This window comes from Podarcis melisellensis (genome assembly GCF_964234715.1).
Source record: "Podarcis melisellensis genome assembly, chromosome: 11".
Lineage (NCBI taxonomy): Eukaryota > Metazoa > Chordata > Lepidosauria > Squamata > Lacertidae > Podarcis > Podarcis melisellensis.
In genome coordinates this window covers 39,844,708-39,866,076 of record NC_138543.1, presented here as the reverse complement: position 1 = coordinate 39,866,076, position 21,369 = coordinate 39,844,708, and the positions used below count along the sequence as shown (strand labels likewise).

Sequence of the window (21,369 nt, the reverse complement as noted above, 5' to 3'; positions counted from 1 at the left end):
AGAGGGAACTGTACAATCTTGACACTTCATGTGAATTCTGAGAAAGGCCTTAGGTAAGGATTTTAACTGATGGGCAGTTTTGCTGTGTGGCAGCAGGCAGATACCCTGGCTTTGCAAGTTGTAGCAGTTGCGTCCTCTTCTGGGAAGAGATGATCTTACCAGTCAATTATGCTTGGTTAAGTTGTGCAATACATTTTTTTAATGTCTAAGTATGGCGGGAAGTGATACTTGAAAGAGAATAATATATCAGAAGACGGGATCATAAAGGTAGCTGCTACTACATTTATCATTAGTATTTAGGAGCTTAGCTAATTAACAGGAAACCAAGCCTTGAGGCTAGGAGGAACATATGATATTGAGCCATAGCGGAGCAAAACCTGCAGCACCAGAATTTACTCTTCAGAATGTGCATATAGGTGGTTATGTTTGTATATCTTGGCTGTGTTCCGGACACCTGGATAGCTCCAACACAGTTTTGGGCTCTACGCCCTCTTTCTTTCACAAAACATAGCAGACAACTTTTTGAAACAGAGCGGAGTTGTAGAAGTGATTTGAGTGCGAAGACAGACATAACAATGAGGAAGCGATACAAATGTTTTCGAAGTATTGCAGAAGTCTGGAATGGGTTTTCATGGCAGCAAATGTTTGCCTAGAACACTTTCACCGAACTCAGTTGGGGGCATCCGTCTTCACATTTCAACGCTGGAACCTGTTGCTTGAAGGAAAAAAGTCAGTGACCCCACTACTGAGTGGCCAAATAATTGAATGGACTCAAAAGAAACTCAGGATGAAGGACAAAGCTTAGCCTTATTCACGAGGGTCAGTTTAGGAACGCCTTCCTCCATCTGGTGCCTCCTTGTGGAAACTCAGTGCCCTTTCCTCTGTCGCTCATAACAATAGAAATTGTGGACATCCAACAGAGCTGAATGTTGGAAGATTCAAGACAAATAAAAGAATGTACTTCTTTGCACAGCGCACAGTTAAACTATGCAACTTGTTCCCACAAGAGGCAGTGAGGGCCATGAACTTGGATGACTTTAAAAGGGAATCGGACAATTGCATGAAGGACAATGCCTACTAGCCATGAGGGTTATACTCTGCCTCCACAATCATAGGTAAAGGTAAAGGGACCCCTGACCATTAGGTCCAGTCGTGGCCGACTCTGGGGTTGCGGCTCTCATCTCGCTTTATTGGCTGAGGGGGCTGGCATACAGTGTCCGGGTCATGTGGCCAGCATGACTAAGCCGCTTCTGGCGAACCAGAGCAGTGCACGGAAACGCCGTTTACCTTCCCGCCTGAGCGGTACCTATTTATCTACTTGCACATGCTTTCGAACTGCTAGGTTGGCAGGAGCTGGGACCAAGCAATGGAAGCTCACTCCGTCGTGGGGATTCAAACCGCCGACCTTCTGATCGGCAAGTCCTAGGCTCTGTGGTTTAACCCACAGTGCCACCCGCGTCCCTTTTCCATAATCAGAAGCAGCATGGTTATGAACACCAGTTGTTGAAAACTGCCGAAGGGGAGAGTGCTCTTGTGCTCAGGTCCTCCTTGCAGGTTTCGCACAGGCATCTGGTTGGGGACTGAGAATAGGATGCTGAACTAAATGGGTCACTGGCCTGATCCTGGGAAGTTCGACTGATGCCTTCATTGCACACCTTTAGGTGCTAGGCGAAAATGCTCCTCTTTAACCAGGCATTTGGGTTGACTGGCATACGATGCCCTTATAAAATGTGTTGTGGAAGGGGGGTGATAATTGGGTTCTCTTTGTTTTGTTTTTATTATGTTTTAATTTCCTGTTTTTTCATAATGTTATTTTATGTTGTGAGCTGCCCTGAGATCTACAGGTATACAAATTGAATTAAAAATTAAACATTCAGCAGGCTCTTCATGTGTTCTTATGCCCAACCACTGGAGTTAAGACAGGTAAATCCAAGACTTCTGGTAAGGACTGTGGAACACATTTCTACACATCTGGCATGGAAAATCCCCCCCCCCCCCGTAGGTGGCGATAATTCAGATTTGCAGGCTATGCATATGTGGGCAGGATCATCCCCCTCCTTGTAATTACAATGTTTGAAAATATATAGGGCAAAGAAATAGATCATTTCAGAACGAAAATTGCATCAGATTAATAATTCAGCAGTCACATTGATCTCATCTTGGCACAAAAGGAAATATTCGAAACGGAATATAAATCTAGAAGCTGTCATCTCCAGTTTATGAAATGCTATCTCACTAGCACTCGTGGTTAATCAGAGATCATGCTGAATGGCTTTGCACATGTGATGGTTTCTCATATCGTTTTAACATGGAGTGCTCTTTTGTATTCTCTCCATTGCTTTTTACATCACTGAATGAAAAGGCGGGGGGGGGGGTTGCAGGGTAGGAACCATCGCATACTTGGTTACACAAAGGAAGATCACTTAAGGGCTTTATTTCCATTTAGTTTATGGAAATAATGCAACCCCTCCCCCTTCCTGTCCTCTTCCATTTCTTTACTGAGTGACCTTCTTGGGTCCTATTTTCTTCTCCTTCATTCTTGGTATTTCAAAAATGAACACATGTGGGAAAGTGAAGTGACTAATACAGTCCTCTGGTTTAAAAAACAACAACCTATGATGCAAATAGAGATGGGAGAATCTGTCAATTTCATTTTCTCATTTTTCCATTCTTAAAAGTTCAGTTCTCCATATTCCAACATTAGGTTGTGGGTTGTTGTTTTTTTTTTTTAAAAAAAGTCTTCCTGAAAATTCACCAGTGATTTAGTGAGAATTCCTCTGATATAAATCATCGTCGTCATCATCATCATAGGTTTATATGCAATTGTCTAATATACACATTCCTGCAAACAATCCCCCATAAAATAATGTATGTTATGGGAACCACAAGTTTCAAATTGTTGGCTTTGTTTTGGTTCACATGTTGGTTTAGAAGTGTGAATTAGGTAGCTTTGCCTTTAAATACAACCTTAATGGAATTTCTCTCCAATCTCTATTTTCAAATTTTACCAATCAAGGATGCAGTGAGCACAAGGGTTAATGTATTTTGTCAAGTTCTTGAGCTTTTGACCCAAAAGCCTGAGATGATAAGAATCCTGAGGTAGCAGAGTGGACTGTGCTATTATTTCTGACTGCAAGACAGTAATCACACTGTTGAATTTATTTATGTAGTTATACGTGAAGTATGTCCTTCTTCACAAAAGACCTTTAGGGTGGCTTACTCAGACATTTAAAATAATACTTCCAGCCAGTAATCCTCTTCTATGCAAAATTACTCTGCAGGTAGAAAAGCAGCACAGAAAGGACTGGGTTGGATGAGATTATTGCTTCCTTCTATGCTAGATGCTTTACTTGCAGGGAGATTTTTCTTGTTAAAAAGCAACAACAAATATGGGAAGTAATTTTTAAAAATGGCATTCTTCCACTGTGTGAAGTGGTACAATCCACTCTACTACCTGAGAAGTCAAGCAATTAAATAAATAATAATAATTTAACCATCTCATTCAGCAGCATATGCAGAAAAAACCAGTAACAGAAAGATAGAACATACCAATAATAAAACCAAATCCTTATTTTCTCCCCAAAACATAAATGTCCCTGAGCAAGTTGTTAATACAAAATAAGGAGTCAAAAAAACAACCCGATTTAGTGACACACTTCATGATCCCAACCAAATGTTATCTTCAGAATGCAAAGCCAATCTATCAAACTAGGCATAGAATAGATCCATCAATTTCAATGGGCCTACTCTGAGTATGTCATTCTATACCTTGACATCTCAAAGGCATGTGACTTTGAGGGTTAAGGCTGCCGTACACTTTAATTAACATTTGTTGCCATTTTACTATTAAGTGCTTTAGTTATTGTTGTTGTTATTATTGTGCATCTTTCATAGTACTTACAGGTAACAAATTAGACCCTTTAACTTTCTGCTTCCCATGAGTTGGAAATGATCCAGTTCCGAAAGTGTGCTGAATCAATTACAGTGCCTTTATTGGCTTTGAACCAGAACTAAACCAGAACAGTTTCATAGCTGAATCTGAACTATAACCCCTAGCTATAGAAGAACAACATTAATGGTTTGACTCCCTCAATATAACAGGCATTTGATTTGCAGAATTACCCCATTCTCGAATAATAGGGCAAACAGCTTTCCCCCCCCTTACACTGTTACTGTGATTGCAGCCCTTTTGACTTCTTAATGTTCATATTTAATTCAGAAGGTCATTGTCTGTAAAATACTGTTGCTCCTTCTCACAAATAATTCAGAACGCAGCAGACACACTAGTGTCAAGCTCAATAAATCTATGAACGCACAAGAGACTGGAGGCATGCAGTTGGTACTGGAGTGCTTTGCAAGATTGAAGAGGCATCTTCCTATCTTTTTGCTCATTTAACGTTCAAGCACAGCAGAGACTATACGAAATGCACCATCCAATAAAATAAGACACTCAAAATTCAGCATTTCCCAATGTTAGGAGGAGGAAGAAGCCATTCCTTTGCAAAAGTCACGAGGCAGCCACCTCCAGTGGTGCATTATGAGAGCTTATTAAGAACAACCCATTGGAACATCCTCATTGCATAAGCTCCACTGAAATAAGCAGGGGATGCACAAGGGCATAAATGTGGTCTAGAAATCCTGCCACTAAACAAACAAACAATTTTCTTCCTCTACTCCTTTACTGTAATTAACTGCTGTTTAAACAACTGAAATAAAGGAGGGGGGAGGAACTTTTAGTGTAGCAGAACCTATGCTTCAACCATCATTATACTGTTTCAGGTGCTTGCTAAAAAACTTTTAAAAAAATTCTGCATGCCTATCTGGACATATAATGTAGTTTGCTGGACTTGCTTTTAAATTTTGTTGGTTTTATCAACAATTGTATTATACTGTTTTATGTACACCACCTGGGAACTGCTTAAGTGGTTTATACTCCTCCCCCTAAATAAATAGAACCCTGGGAAACCACTGTAAAACTGAGCAGATATAGAACAGGCAGAGGGGAGCTGCCTTTTTCCACATTGTTGCACCTCAAACACCATTGCAGGCTCCCTCTTCTTTTTGCACAGAACAAGGCAGCAGGAGCAACTAAAAATTAGTCACTCATCCTTCCCCTCTCATACGCTCTTCACCAGGTTCAGCCTAGATTGCTTTCTTTGGTAGCTTTTCTGCAACAAACACAGGACAAAGCTACTTTCACAACAGCCTCCCCCCAAATTAACTCATTAGAAATTTTATAGGCTGCGTTGCCTTTGTGCAAGTAATGCACTTCCCCCCCCCAAAAAACCTTGTAATAAAACAAACATTGGATGTTAAAGAATCAGATGTACGAGTAAGAATCAAGTCAAAAGAAGGTCTCACTTAGCAATCCAACAGCAGCAGCAGCAGGAACTAAACATAGTCCCAACGAGCAGTCCCACATTTCACACACTGAAGTAATCAAAGTCTGGGATGTCATAGATAACTGTGACTAAGGTATTCTGCCTAGAGGTAGTAGGATCTGGCAGACCAGCCTCCCATGGTGTTAGATGTTATGTGCTGCAAAAGCTACTTGGCCTGTGTTGACACAGCTGAGTAACCAGCTGATCCCCCAAGCTGAGGGTCTGATCTTTTAGGGCAGGAGTAGGGGCATACCGGCAATGGGTGTGTCTGGAGTCACTTGCAGTTGGGACACCCACTTCTCTCTATCCCTTTCTCTCCTTCGACAACCTCTTTCTCTAAGCCCATCCAAACTGGTGTTTTGTGGCAGGTGAATTCTGCAGTATGTTCTTGACACAGCAGTAGTGCATTAGGGGTGGATTATTCTGCTTTCTTAAGATCTGCAATGATTCCCCAATGTTGCCACATTACTGCTGCCTGGAGGGGCCACAGCATAACAAAAGCAGGACAATGAAGTGTCATGACTGCCCCCCCCATTTTTTATGCAGTTGCAAATAGCACTGAAAACAGAAATACAAATCATGAGTGCACATTTAAAAGGGCATTCTGTCTGTCTGTCTGTCTGTCTGTCTGTCTGTCTGTCTCTCTCCCTCTCTCTCTCCCCCTCTCCCCGTGTGCGTGCACATTTCTGCACTCCTTGCAAGACAACTATGTTTTAGGGGGAGCACCCCCCCCCCGCCAGAACAGACTGCCCGCTACCTCCTATGTCAGACGAACCACCCACCAACATTGCCTCTGCATTGTCTAAACTGAGCTATAACCAGCCAGCACTGGTTGCTTAATCCTGTGTAACTTCCAGAAGTTTTGTTCTGCTATGCTTTGGGCTGTTTTACTGTAGATTGTTTTAACTGTCAGCCGCCATGAGAGCATGTGTAGTTAAAGATAGGATATAATTTTTCAAACGAATAAATAAACCTCTCTGCCATTCACATGATGGCGGATACAAAAACTTCACTCAGCTTGTCACATAAAGCGTATACAGAGTTGACTGTTTATAGCTAGGGCACGGTAGTGTGGTCTTTGGAAAACTTACAGAAATGACATAGAAAAAGGTTGAAATCCATTTGCTTTAGAGTTTCCCTCTCCTGGCCCAGGCCCACCTCCATGCATGAGCCTGATTCCCCTTGGGTCTTGGCCATGCAGCTCCTCTTTGATGCCGCAGCCTGTTTGCCTGTGAGTATCCAAAAAGTGTTATTGAGCTCAATTCTGGGGGCAAATCTGCATGAACGGTGAATGGAAGAAAACAACTTTGGTCAAGAAGCTCATGCTCATGAAAGAAGTAGGCTGGAATGTCTTGTCTTGAGGGCAAAAGTTCTTTTCTGTCTGGAGAGCGAGAACCAGAAATGCTGACAAGGCCTTGTGAAGAAGGTACAAGATTTGATATTCCACGTGGCTGGCAGCCCTGGGCTCTCCCTGTGCCCAATAAGTTTGGGATCACATCAACCCCTAAAACAATGGAGAACTCTTTCTGCCGGTGTTTGTCCCATGAACTGCCATTTATCATCACAAAACTAATTTTTAGTGGGGGCAACAAAATGGGACAAACCAGGATGGAGAAAATTATAGGTGCAATGGGGATAAAAAAGAGAGACTGCACTCTGTGCTAGAATTCACTACTTTGTTTGTTTAAAGTTTTGCTTAGCTCCAAATTTTTCTTATACTTTTGCATGTTCTGCTTGCTTTTTTAAAAGAGAAGAAGGAGTTTCCTGCTTTGAATCTGTCCTGTCAATTTTTGCTTACTCCCAAGCACAGTTCCTAATTCGTTATTCTATTTTTCTACCCTTTCCCCTTCATCTGGATTTTTCTGGATCCTACCCGCAGAATCCTGCATTTACCACTCAGCTCTTCCCCAGGCCCACAGAAACTGGTTCCTTTGAGTTACTGCTTGGATAGGTAACTATCATATTCTTTCTTTTGTCTTTTCTCAATATTTAGAAGTTACTATAGTGTTGTAACACAGCAAAGTTTTTAACTAAGTTAAACTGGTGGAAATTTTAGGGGGCAAATGAATAATTAAGAATGTTACATTTTTCATGTCATAAGTAATGTTTATAATTGCCAAGTTGCATCTCGCTCTTCTGAGTTAAGTTTAAAAGTTAAACTACATATTCGTATTCTGTTTTGTTCTCCATTTACTCATTACTTGCACATATTTATCCTTTCCCATCTCTCTCTATCTCTCTCTCTGTTGATTTCTCTTCAATATTATTATCTTTAAATCTTAGTAAACTGAAATTATTGCCTGCCCTTCTGCTGATATGTTTAAAATAATTATTTCCATATGAATTGTGGCTTCTTGGGTTTTGTTTGGTCACCACACCCTCGCTCACTGGGGCAAACCAAGAACCTCCAGCAGCGACACATGCAAGGAGATGGTGCAGGATTGCATCCTTCACTTGCCTTGTGCATTCCCCCTGTGCGCAGCTGTCTGGATTGGAACTAAAGGGAGAGTGAACTAAGAATGGCAATAGAAGCAAGGAAGAGGTGGGCCCAACCAGCTCCCCAAAAAACCTTGGCCAAGAACCCCCCCCCCCCAAAAAAAAACAACACCTGGAGCTGACATGGCTTCTCTCCTTAGAGGCTGAGAGAAGGCTGTGATGAGAGATCTGGCAACAATGATGAAGGAAAGGCAAGATAATCAAAAAGCATGCCAAATAACAGGGACAATAGATTGAAGTCAGCAAAGCCTGGTGACATTCAGTGAAGGATGTTGCAGGAGTTAGCCAGGCACATCTCAGAGCCACAAGCTAATGCAATTGCGTACTTGCGTTCCAGGTGATTGGGGGAAAGAAAATGATTTTCCCATTTAAAAAATAAAAGAAAGGCAACTCTGGGAAAGGCATACCAATCAGGATCTTCACTAAGGATGTGAATGATACAAAGCTGGGAGGTGCTGCAAATTTCTCAGAGGTCGGCTAGAAGTTCAAAATGACCTCAATTGAGAAAATTGGCAGACACCAACCACATGACATTAAAGTGCAATAAATTGGGAAGAGACCACATTATTAAGCAAAGCACCAGATGTTTCAATGGCAGATAACTGGCTAGGCTATGAATCCATGAGGCAACACTGTTCTAAGCTTCGTCAATAGAAACATTATTTCCAAGACCCTAAAAGAAAGAGTTTCACCTAAGGCAATGTGTGTCACTTTGGAGAGAATCCAAATCAGCTCAAGACATCAGATGATTTGTGTCTTGGATGATTTGCACAGCCAAAATTAGAGTCCAGCGCTGTTTTTCACTTTGAAGTTGAAAATAAAATGATGCCTCCTCTGTTGAATTTTGTGCTAAAGTGGTTAGTGGGGTTAACATGGCATGTGTTCCAAAGCAAGAACAGCGCTTTCCAGCAGGTGAATAAGCTCTCAGCATTTGCTGAAAAGTCAGTCAGTGAATTACACCTATTTTTGCTGGATAGAGGGTGATGGCTCCTCTGGGAATGATGTAGCCACAGAGGTGTTGTGGGGAGATAAGAGGGTGAGAGATGTGACTCATAGTGGAGACTATGAACCTGGTTAGAAAGAGGAAAAGCTGGGAAAGAGAAATTGCCAAGGTCAATGTGTTCACACACAGCTGGAGTTAATCTGCTTATTGACTTCTTCAAGTTTGAGCTGGTTCTAGTGGGCCCTCTTACGAAGGCCTAGTATATGGCCTAGTTCACAAGCCTGTGAATATTCTGACTGATTTCAACTACAGTGGTACCTTGGTTTACAAACTTAATCCGTTCTGGAAGTCTGTTCTTAAACCGAAACTGTTCTTAAACCGAGGTACCACAGTATATCCAAAATATATCCAAAATCCACCATCACAGTTATGGAATGTGAAATGGATAATGTGGCTCTCCAGGTATTGAACATGTGCTAGCATTTAGGAAGCAGTTAAATGTGCTTTTCAGACTTTGCTGCGATTTATCCTGAGCACCATAGTGATGTGGGTCACTATTATGCTCCTTCCTCTTTTTTAAGGATGGAGGGGGGGGGGAGATAATGCCTTGCCCACTACCATACAAGGGGCCTTACAGAGACAGGACAAGATTTGACATGGATCCAAGGCCAGCACTGTCCACTGTATCACATTGACTCCACTAACTAAAGGTGTTACTAAGAAATATCTATAGTTCCATTCCCCCTTCTTTCCATGGCAACTACACACCAAAATGTTTCCAGGGGCAATGGCTAATGCACAATGCTGCTAATAAAAGACTTCATACAACATCATAAACTGACTCCCAAAGGAAGCCAGAAAACAGCTGCAGATTGACACTATGCAATAACAACAGAAAACATTATTCCTCCTCTAGCAGAAGCCATATTATATACCGTAATTATAAACACAACCTTGACCAAGATGTATCATAGGTAACTCATTTTTTCTCTGAATCAGACTTCTTACAACAAAAATCCCCACCCATTTAGAATGCAATCGAGCTAATTTTTAAGCTCTACCGATTTTAGTGGGTGACTTAAGCATACACTTTAATGTCTCTTCTGCTGAAATCAGTTGTACTTTAACTCGATCTTACACATCCTTCATAGTAACCAGAAGTACACCAGGGCAAATGAAAATGTTTAAAATGCAGAGGTAGCCATGTTGGTTCATAAGAAAAAGAAAAGAAAAATCATTCAAACTGCAGAGTTGGGCAATACCTTTATTAGGGCAACCCAAAATGTCGTAGAATTTTGGAAAGGTTTTGAGTTCTCGAGAATTCTTCCTAAGACAAGAATTTACACCAAACGGGGTGAAGGGACATGGAAAACTAAAAATACATATTTGCGTCTGTGCTCTTCCCTTCTCCAGGGTATCCTTATACTGAATCAAGTCCATCAAGCTTGGTCTATTCTAACCAGAAGCAGCTCTCTCGATCAGGGGTCAGCAAACTTTTTCAGCCGTTGTGGGGGGCCGTACTATATTTTTGGGGGTAAATGAATGAATTCCTATGCCCCACAAATAACCCAGAGATGCATTTTAAATAAAAGGACAATTCTACTCACGTAAAAAACACACTGATTCCCGGACCACCCGCGGGCTGGATTTAGAAGGCGATTGGGTCAGATCCGGCCCCCGGGCCTTAGTTTGCCTACCCATGCTCTAGAGATTCAGAAGACATTCCTAGCCCTACCTGTAAATGCCAGAGAATGGCCTTTGGACCTTTCCCATGCAAAGCACAAACTATACCACAGATACACATCCCTTGCCCTACCAGAGGACTTCTACATTTGCACCTCTTTTTATGAATGAGGATCTTTCAGATCATGTGCAAACGCTGGTCTGAAAACTGTATCAAGCTGCCATGTTAGGGAGAAAGTTCTGCCTCAGTGTCTTCTGGACTTTCTAGTTTTGAATACGGGGAGAAGTTTATTTCGCACATGAGAGTATTCAAGCATCATGGCCACAGTCTCGGTGGCATGGTCCAAAAACACACGGCTGATGATCATGCGTTTTACACCTCGGTGCACATTAACCAAGCATTCACAATTGGCATTCTGGGTCCCCCAATTCACAACTCAAGACAAATAGCCTGGATAATTGCAATGTTCTGCAAAGAATAAGACCACAGAGACAGGCAAATGGATGCCGTGGTATCCTAAGAGACTAGAAGATCAAAGCTGGGGAAGGAAGGAAGGAAGGAAGGAAGGAAGGAAGGAAGGAAGGAAGGAAGGAAGGAAGGAGAGGAGGAGGAGTTTGGATTTGATATCCCACTTTATTACTACCTGAAGGAGTCTCAAAGCGGCTAACATTCTCCTTTCCCTTCCTCCCCCACAACAAACACACTTTGAGGTGAGTGGGGCTGAGAGACTTCAAAGAAGTGTGACTGGCCCAAGGTCACCCAGCACCTGCATGTGGAGGAGCGGAAACGCGAACCCGGTTTACCAGATTATGAGACTACCGCTCTTAACCACTACACCACACTGGAAGGAAGGAAGGAAGCAAGCAAGCCATGCTGAAATTTTTACACTGGTTACACTAATCAGGGGAGTCAATGGAAATAGCAATAAGGAACTTATTCTGATAAACAATTCACTAAAATACTGTATTAGGGAAAAAAATTGTCTACATTCTCACTTAACAAAATATTCATTTATTTTTTTATTGCACTATGTTTTCTGTCAGTGCATCTGGCTGCTAACCAGAAGGTCAGTGGTTCAAGCCCACCCAGGCATGGCTGTCAGGGGGTTGGACTAGATAGCCCTTGGGGTCCCTTCCAACTCTACAATTCTATAATTACAGGGGCAGGATTATACTAGAGGGGAACTGGGAACTCTTTGTCACAGGTGGCAACATTTTTTTCTCACTTCCATCTACCACTTGGTACTAGATGAAATACTTTGGACGGACATGCCACACTTAAAGCTTTTCTGCAAAATAGCTGCAGGCTTATCAGTTACAGTTAAACTGAGCAAATAAGTAAAACAAAAGAACTGTGGAATATTATCTGGCTGCTGGAAAACAATAAAGGGCTATAGAAAGAAAATGAACATTACAAAAGGAGAGAAGAACGGTGGTGTAGTGGTTTTTTAAAAAAATAAAACCTGACAGAAACTTCACAGTTACAGAGTGCTGGTCCGCCCAGCAGAAAGTATCTGTGACGTCAGCTGAGGTTTTGCCTGAATAAGGTCTGGCTGCAATGTTTCTCAAAGCACTGCCTTTTGTGCTTTTACGCTGGAAAGCTGGCAACAGTTTCCATGAAATTACCAACTATGCAATACAGTATTATGTGGCTGACGTAGCTTGAGAAAATTCAACACTTCTTCACAACGTCATGGAAGAAGAATGAAGTTTGATTAATGGTTTACCATAATCTCATACTGTTATTGGTTTTATTAAAATTACTATGGACCTACTAATACTACTACTATTATTTTTATAAAAAAAACCAAACCACTGTCATATATCTCATTATAACTTGCAATAATGTTGCTGGGGCTATTGTGATGACATCAAATAGCTGATGGCCCCCCCAGGTAAAACATTTGAAGACTCTGCTAAGAAGGCTAAGCCAACAATCAGAAATATCCATAATGAATGTCAAACGACTGCAGCAAAAACCTACATTTTGCAAGAAGCGTCATGTCAAAATTGGAGCTAGAGGTAGAACAAATCACATCTCTTAGTGCTTCTCTATGTGCACAGAGATGACATAAGCAAAAATGATAGAATGTCAGGACATCTAGAAATAAACATCTAGGATGTGCCCAGAGGGCATAGGTATCAGTGAAGCTGCCCTTTCCTGGCCAGACATCTTGAAAAGCCTTATAATTTATAGATCCATCATACAGTAGAGGCTACAACTTTGGCAACTGCTTAGGAAATGGAGAGCACGATCCTCTGCAGGTTTTACTCAGAGGAAAACACTACTTTTGATCACTGGGACTTGTTCTCAAGTAAATAAAGCCAGGATAGCAATGTTTAAGAAAAAGAATACTGACTAAAAAAAAAATGCATAGCATTTTCAAGTGCATCTGGTGTATTATCTAGTTATAACCCTTACAACAACCTTTTCAGGCAATTTCAGTATTATTATCCTCCACATGCAGGAAGTGGGCAGAACGAGTCTAGGAGAGAGAGACTTCCTTAAGGCTACCAAGGAAGTCTATGGCATAGGTGAGATTCAAATGAGGGGCAGACTTCCTGACCCATAGCTCAGTCTCAGGTTGCAATCCTATGCATGCATACCTAGGAGTAACCCCCATTGAAGACAATAGGACTTACATCTGAGCAAACAGGCACAGGGCAATTGTGTTAGCCATTCTGCTCTAAAAATAATATTTTTAAATGCACTGGTTGTTGTCCTGGTTCATGCCTCTCTGTGGGGTGGGGTGGGGAGTTAAGAGAGAAGAGAAACATGCTGGCATTTCCCCCTTTATTTTTTTTCTAAGGGAAAGAACACAAGATAAAATCTCTCATCACAAGATCTTAGTCTGTGTTTTCCCATACTTCCTATGATCTGTCATCACTTGACTTATTGAATGCAAGAAAAATAAGGGGAAAGTTGTCACCAGAAAAGCAAAACAGAAACCCAACAAGCAATAGAAGCTACTACCTTGAGTCTCCCTTCAGAAGGCCAACTCAGAAAAGTTGTCCGTAATAAGGCAGCAGAAGTTCTCACTCTGTTCAAGAAAGCTAAATTGCCACACACTCCCATGCTAAAGAAGGTAGAACAGAAACAAAGGTGATCTCTGGATTGGACATACCCTTGCACCCCAATCTGTGGAATCAGCATGTACACAATATATTAACACAAATATAGACAGGCAGGCAGTGTCAGCAAAGCAGGGAGGTAAAAACAGCCACATTACCAAGTTGCATCTGCAGTTCTTAATGAGCTGGTTGATCGGGATCTTGGCTTCATAATAATACTCATCTTGCAAGTAAAATCCCAGGTGTTCCTAGCAGTGAAACTTCAGTTGTCCTCACACCGCTCCTCCTGCCCCAGGTATTCCCTCTGCAGAGCAGGCATGCTTCAAGAACAGGCGCTTTCTCAAAAGCATTACTCCTTGCAACAAAAATCCGGCCTCTTTGAGAGGAGTCCTAAACTACTGGAGCTCTTCTCGGCTTTATTCCTCCCTGCCTTTGTGCCAGCACTGTTTGGAAGTGACAGTGCTTTTCTCTTCTGCCTTGCATTGCCGGGGGAGGAGGAACCGTATTTTGAATCTATTCTCCATCTAGGTCACATGGGAAGCAAGGCAGCTGAAAGAGCCTCTTGATCGCTTTTCTCTCGCAATCCTATAATAACAGGTTTAAAGGTCAGCCACATGCTAAAACTGTTGATGGGCGGCAGAAGGAAAATATGAAGATGAGCCACTGGAGCACCAGTAAGTAGCCAGGGAAGCTTCACTTGCAGAGGTGCCAGGATAAATGGAAGAGCACAGAGCATTATGACCCCTTCCTGTTCAATGCAAGGACTGCCTGAGAACATAATTCTTCACTCTCTTTCCTCCTGATATCTTGCAGCCTCCCTCTCTCCCTCCCCCCTTCCTCTCTCCCTCCCCACTGCTTTCAGAAAGGGAAACCAGCTGCTTAATCACACAAAAAGCTTGAGGGCTGAGTGACATCTGGTTGAGAAAACACCTTGAGATGCTAAACAGGAAGTTAAACTAAAAGGAATACATGCACAATGGTTGGGGGCTGATAAGTCTCAATCTCTCTCTCCCTTTCTCTTTCTCACTCTCACACTTATCATACAATGTATGTGTAGGTCTTATACTATGCACAGCGCAATCCTAATCATGCTATTTGGAAGCAAATTCCAGAGTTCAATGTGACTTAAAGGTAAAGGGACCCCTGACCATTAGTTCCAGTCGTGGCCGACTCTGGGGCTGCGCACTCATCTCGCTTTACTGGCTGAGGGAGCTGGCATACAGCTTCCGGGTCATGTGGCCAGCATGACTAAGCCGCTTCTGGTGAACCAGAGCAGTGCACGGAAACGCCGTTTACCTTCCCACCAAAGCAGTACCTATTTATCTACTTGCACTTTGACGTGCTTTTGAACTGCTAGGTTGGCAGGAGCTGGGACAGAGCAACGGGAGCTCACCCCGTCACGGGGATTCGAACTGCCACCCTAGGCTCTCTGGTTTAGACCACAGCGCCACCCACGACCCTTCAGTGTGACTTACTCTCAAGTAAAAGCTCATATAGGATTGCTGCCAAGGTCCTGTTTCATAAAGGAACGAGAGCTGTATGTGAGCTCCTCCATTCAAGATGCCCAGAGGCTCTCCCTTGCAAGCAGCTAACATGCCCAGCCAGCCATTAATCATAAACCCCCCTGCCTAAAAGAAATTCCATCTGAAATTCTCTTAAGTGTCGGCATGCGCAGTTTTGTGAAAGAGATAAGATATGCATTTTCGGGGTTACGTTCTTGCTATGTACATACTGATTTGAGGATGCGTGCTGGGAGAGATTTTTAAATGCCATGTTGTGAATATGCTTTGGAATTTGCTTTCAAAATGTAGACAGCGATGTCATCAGCAAGTGATTACATGCAGAGGAACTGTTCCTCCATGCAGGAGCAGCAGATTACGTATCGCAAAGGGTTGGGTAACCTCCTGGCAGTTTTGGGAACGAAACTCAACTGACGTGTCATGATCTTCTTGCGTCCTTACTTTTTAAAGAACATGTTAAAAACAAAACATGTGGACAATGAGATTTCCATCTGTATCTGGAGAGGTGCCCATTAATCTCTGCTAACATCAGCTGAGGGTTATTGATTGCTATTTTAAGAGCTCCAAAAACATGCACCACGGTCAGTACATGCTATTCATTGACAGGAATGATCCTGTCTGCCCTCTAGGCTTATGCCAATCATCTGTATGCAAATTGTTCCATAACAGCAGAAAGAATTTTAATGAGGCATCATGCTCCGCATTCTCTTCATTTGTCTCCCAAGCTTTTATTTTCTATAATACGTTTAGTGGCCGATGCTCAGGAGTTTCAAAGGGGAGCCTCATTTCTTAGTCAAAGAGCCTCCAAGACAGGAGGACCAACAATAGACTGTTAAACACGGGGATAGTCAAGGGGCCTTGGAAACACCTGAACCTGTGCAATAGGAAATGTGTAAGCATTCTCCCAAAGGATTTGCTGTCGTTGTTTAATTAAGGTTTTAAAAATGCTGGGAGATAGATATTTAATCCACAAGCAAGGAAATAAAGGCCTAGGGCAAATGAAGCCCTCCAGGCATTTCAGTCTTGCTCCCAGGACTCTCCCTAGGCTACACCCTTGCCTTGGCCACACCTCCTCCACAGGACACACCCCTCACTGATCCTGATCCATGTGCTTCTCAAGTGTATGTGCCTTGCTTGTTTGGATGGGGAATGGGATGTAAATCATAGACAATAAGATTATCAGTGGCTACTAGCCGGAATGGTTCCCCAGTTCAGAAACTGGGGAAGAACAGTGGGAGAGAGTTATTGGCCCCATGTCTCTTTTGTGAGCATTCCAAAAAGCCTCCAATTGACTTCTATAGACACAGGATGCTCAGGGACAGGAACAAGCCAGCAATAAATCACACTGAGCATGTTGGAGTTAACTCTTTATGAGCAAAAGAAAAAAGGATCTGCACAGGAGTGTCAGGCCTGATGAGCACAGCGACTCATCTCTGGCAGGTCTTGCCCCTATGAAGCAGTTGCTAAGAGTGAACATCCCTACCTCCCCACAGCTGCCTAATTCCATCCTTCACCAGGGTTTTCCCCAAGCAATCAGACTCTGCGCCTGCATGAAGCTAGCTTTTTCTCTATCCTCTTTATGCCTCACCTGGTTCTGTGAGACCAGGGAGGAGAGGAGCTCATCACAGCAGGAAGGGGAAGCACCCTTGACTCTTCACCAGCCAGACTCAATTCTGACACAAATTCCCCACCACCACTCACTAAGCCTTGTTATCTCTTCAGCTTCCTACTCCTACTCCTCCCAGTCTTCTCCCTCTGACCACTCATCATCCCACCACCAGTCCTCTGGCTCTGAGCCTTCTTCCTGTAGGGAAGTGTTTTTCAACCAGTGTCTTGTGGCACTGGGGTGCGTTGAATGATGATCAGGGGTGCTGTGGGCAATGTCCTTGCTTCCTCCCTCATCTGATGCCCCAGGCAAATGGTTTCTCTGGGACTGGCCAGGGGTGCTTCCTAGGCTCCTGTGGGGAAATGTGAAGAGGGGCCAGGGGGGCCTTTGGGGCTGGGGGGAAGCTCAGAGACCAGGGGTGGCAGAAGCAGTTGCTCAGAGGACTCCCAAGGAGAGAGGAGATGAGTCTGAGGGAACACTCCACAATGGAGTGGACTCAAAAGGCTGAAAACCTCTGCTTTAGGGGTTCGCCAACTGATTCCTCCTACCATTCCTCTGCAGCCAACCAGTCCACACTCAGCTAAACAAGCCTTGGGGTGTGATCCAGTGGGCTCTATTTTATACTGCATATGGTCACAGCAGATACTGCATATTTCACAGCAGAGATGAGGTTTCAACCAGAGACTTGGTGGTTCATAGCATGGGAAGCAAGTCCAACTGAATAGAGAAATGGATCCAGTGCCACGTATGCAGCCCCACTGCTTGAACTGGTCGGGATGGAAGGGGCAGGGGAGAGAGGGGTTCCCCTTCTTAATTCCAGAGCCTTATGCCAGCTACCACAGGCTTAAGCACAACCAGCAGTAGCCTGTCAACAACTTGTGCTGTTGGTGGGACAGCAGGGGCCTCCACTGCAATGGAACCCCACCCCTCCTGCCATATCCTGGTCCCTTCCAGCACTGTTCTGTTAGGCCACATCCAAACCATACATTTAAAGAGCTAGGATACCACTTTAGAAAGTCACAGCTTCCCCCAAATAATTCTGGAAGTTGTAGTCAGTGTGCTGAGAGGTGTTAGGAGTTGTTCCCTCCCTGAGCTACAATTCCCAGTCCGGTTTAACAACCATTTTCTCTTCACAGGGAACACGGGAAATTGAGCGCCTTTACCAAACAACAACCACAGCTCTCAGAATTCTTTGGGGGAAGCCGTGGCTGTTTAAAGTGGTTTACAGCACTTTAGGTAAAGGTAAAGGACCCCTGGATGGTTAAGTCCAGTCAAAGGCGACTATGGGGTTGCAGCGCTCATCTCACTTTCAGGCTGAGGGAGCCTGCGTTGGTCCACAGACTGTTTTCCGGGTCATGTGGCCAGCATGACTAAACCACTTCTGGTGCAATGGAACACTGTGACAGAAACCAGAGCACACAGAAACACCATTTACCTTCCCGCTGCAGTGGTACCTATTTGTCTACTTGCACTGGTATGCTTTCAAACTGCTAGGTTGGCAGAAGCTGGGACACAGCAATGGGAGCTCTCTCTGTCAAGTGGATTCGAACCACCGACCTTCTGATTGGCAAACCCAAGTGGCTCAGTGGTTTAGACCACAGCGCCACCCGCATGGTGGCTCAAGTCTTTTAGTCATTAAGTTGCCCCAGCTCAAGGTTTGCACATTGCAACAAGCAAGTGGAACAGATCCTTCCAAATGAGAAGATCAGGGATTGGAATATGCCAGTGAGAAGCCTGGCTGCAGCTGTGTGTGGCCCCAAATATCTAAACACTGAAGTTTTCCCTAGAAGGGAGAATTTGGCATGAAGGAGGGTGCGAGCAACAAAGCCTCTCGAGCTCTAAAGTACAGTTTTGGAACACATGCAGCATGCTTGTACTGAAAAATGCATTTAAACAATTTGTCTGAAAGGTTTATAAACCCAACATATTAATTACAGATAATTAGCAGAGGTTTCTCTCTGCCCCACTACCCCTCTCACTCTGTTATTTACACTGATGCCAACCTTGACCTTTCACAGCATAACAACACTTTTTCAAGGTCTCCCCCCCCCTCCCTTGTACTCCTAGCTTTGCAGTATTTTTCACTGTAGCTTGCGAAAACCTATCTTTAAACATTTCTGGAGCTTACGACAGTTCTTTGGACACCTACTTGCAAAATCTGGTTTGTTTCATAAAAGTTTCCAAAATCCAGTGTGTTTAAAATAAACACAGAATAGTATGCATTAAAAATAGAATTTGTAGGAGAAGCAGAAAACAGATACACTTTCTTGCTGGTGGGTTGTTCTTTTTTTCCCTTTTTTTTTTTTTTTTGACACAGCATGATAATCACCGAAATAAGCCCAAAGGTCTCATCACTATTTCCACTAAGCAATTTCCCACCCCCTGTTGAGTTAGTTAGCTTCTCTTCCAGGGTTGTGGAACATATTAGTAGCCATTTGCTCCTTATGGTAACCTAGTTTGCATGGTCTCTGCTCAGCAGATACTTTTTAAAAAAACAACTCACAATGGTATTGCCGGAGCAGGACTTTGGGGGCAGAAGTCAACAGTCCCACTCAGCGAAGGAAGCAGGAGGCCTCTCTTGCCACATTTTGAAGCAAGCAAAGTAATAAGCATCACAATCTAAAGTCTGTGACACCATTAAATCAAGAGTCTAAAATTACCTGACGCAAAGAGGTCAGGCAAAAGTAAGTGCTTAACGTTCAGATAATTTGTGAATTGTTCGCAGCCACCACAACCCCTTTGCATAAATTACTGTTCAGAGAGTTTATGAGTTCTGGAGTACAGACATGAACTGATGGGGAGAACTGCAAAGATTTATCGAGCAAATGTATACATGTTTACACAGAAAACAGCCTCACTAAGTTAAATATGGCTCACTCTCAACTAAGTCTGTATTATAGGACTGAGAAAATAATAATGATGATGATAAATTATATGCCACCCATTTCATTGGGTTGTCCCAGTCAGTCTGGGAGACTTCCAACAACTTAAATCATCAAACACAGTAAAATATCAAACATAAAAAACTTCCCTATACGGAAGTTTGCCTTCAGATGCCTTCTAAAAGTCAGATAGTTTATTTCCTTGACATCTGATGAGAGGGCATTCCACATGGAGGGCATGACTACTGAGAAGGCCCTTTGCCTGGTTCTCTGAAACCTCACTTCTCGCACTGAGGAAACCACACTTACTTGGGAGTAACTCCCAAGAAACACCACAAGTCTTCAAAGTGGCTTGCACAGGACTATACTATTAGTCGATTATTTGGTTAGATTAACCCATTAAAATGCTCTGATGGATCAAAAAGGTGTTCTGATTCATCAGGCAGCAGGTTTTTAAAAAAATCAAAATTAACATATTTAATTAAACCACGGTGACTGGCACGATCTTAGATGAAGATTCCCCTGCCTTTCACACATTGGAGGGAATTCCTTTCCTAAGATGGTGCCTGCCAAGGAAACACGCACATCTCATCCAAAAATGTTTGGCAGGACATTCCACTAAATGTAAAGTGCTATTTGATTCTTTTCATAACTAGTGATGGCAGGGGATGCAAGTGGAATCGTTTGTGTGCTTCACCTACCACTGAGCTCAGTCTCTCCCATCATTAGCATCTGCACCATCCTTTGCCAACCTGGTACTCTCCAGATATTATTTGACTACAACTCTCATCGGCCGCAGCCAGAATGCCATTGGCGAGTACCGCGTTGGTGAAGGATGATCTGCTTCACGGTGCCTTCCCAGCCCCCAAACAAACATATGGGCAAAGTCTACCTATAGTCTACCTTCTACCTATAGTAGAAGGGGAACAGAAAGAGTAATGCTGGAATCCCCTGAAACTGCTGGACTTACAGTGGTAGCAATTGCTATGGTCTGGGGTGTCCTCAGATCAGGGCTTGGTAGTGGGTAGTTGTTGATCATTCAAGACTTCAGAAGAGGCCGCCACCAACCGCACTATCACCAAAGGTTGGCTGCATCCAACCAGCTCCAGTTTTTCTTGCCTGGGTAACTGGTGTCCACCACTTTAAAATCTTCAAAATGCCTCTAGAGCTCCCAACTTAGTGTTTCCCCAGAGCAATGTTACATTGGAGGCCCAGAGGCATTGCGTGGGGATTAAAGTGCCAAGGACCAGTTGTTGGCTAGCTCCACTTTTTTTGCTGCTGCTAGTGTACTCACCTGCCACAAAGGGAAGATGCTGCTCTCAAAGAGTTCAGATTAGGAGTGTGGGGATGTGTCAAGACCCAGCCCAACTTGGTGCTGACCTTGCCTCAAATGCTGTTGCTTAACAGCTAATAGATGGCACACAAAAAATCTAAGGAACCATCTTGGCTGGGCTAGAACTAAGGTGCACCCTTTAACCCAGAAGTGGGCGAAGTCTCAATATGTCCAAACCTACATAGGGAGTAAGGTGATTCCTTTTCAGAAAGCCAGCAGGACTGGTTCAGATGATCAGAAATAACTTCCTGGACTTATGCCACCTTGGACTCATGATATAAAACTGCATATCTGAATGATCCCCCATGCTTAGTCTGTAGATGAATAATAATAATAAAAAGCAAACAGAAGATTTTCTTTCTTTCTTTCTTTCTTTCTTTCTTTCTTTCTTTCTTTCTTTCTTTCTTTCTTTCTTTCTTTCTTTCTTTCTGAATCAGCAGCAGTCCCTTTTGA

General features: G+C 43.2%; 1 protein-coding gene across 9 annotated transcripts in view; it reads right to left on the bottom strand.

Annotated features, from left to right (window-relative positions):
• The window catches only part of PDE4D (phosphodiesterase 4D), a 650,804-nt gene that overhangs the window by 134,614 nt on the left and 494,821 nt on the right, over nucleotides 1-21,369 (bottom strand). The window contains exon 1 of one of the 9 annotated variants that reach the window (XM_081929700.1): nucleotides 13,734-14,304. The exons of the other annotated variants lie outside the window; for them this stretch is intronic. Within the exon in view, the coding sequence (XP_081785826.1) occupies nucleotides 13,734-13,798 (65 nt within the window). The 5' untranslated portion in view covers nucleotides 13,799-14,304. Of the gene's footprint in view, nucleotides 1-13,733; nucleotides 14,305-21,369 lie in introns of those variants that run through there. 9 annotated transcript variants of the gene reach the window in all.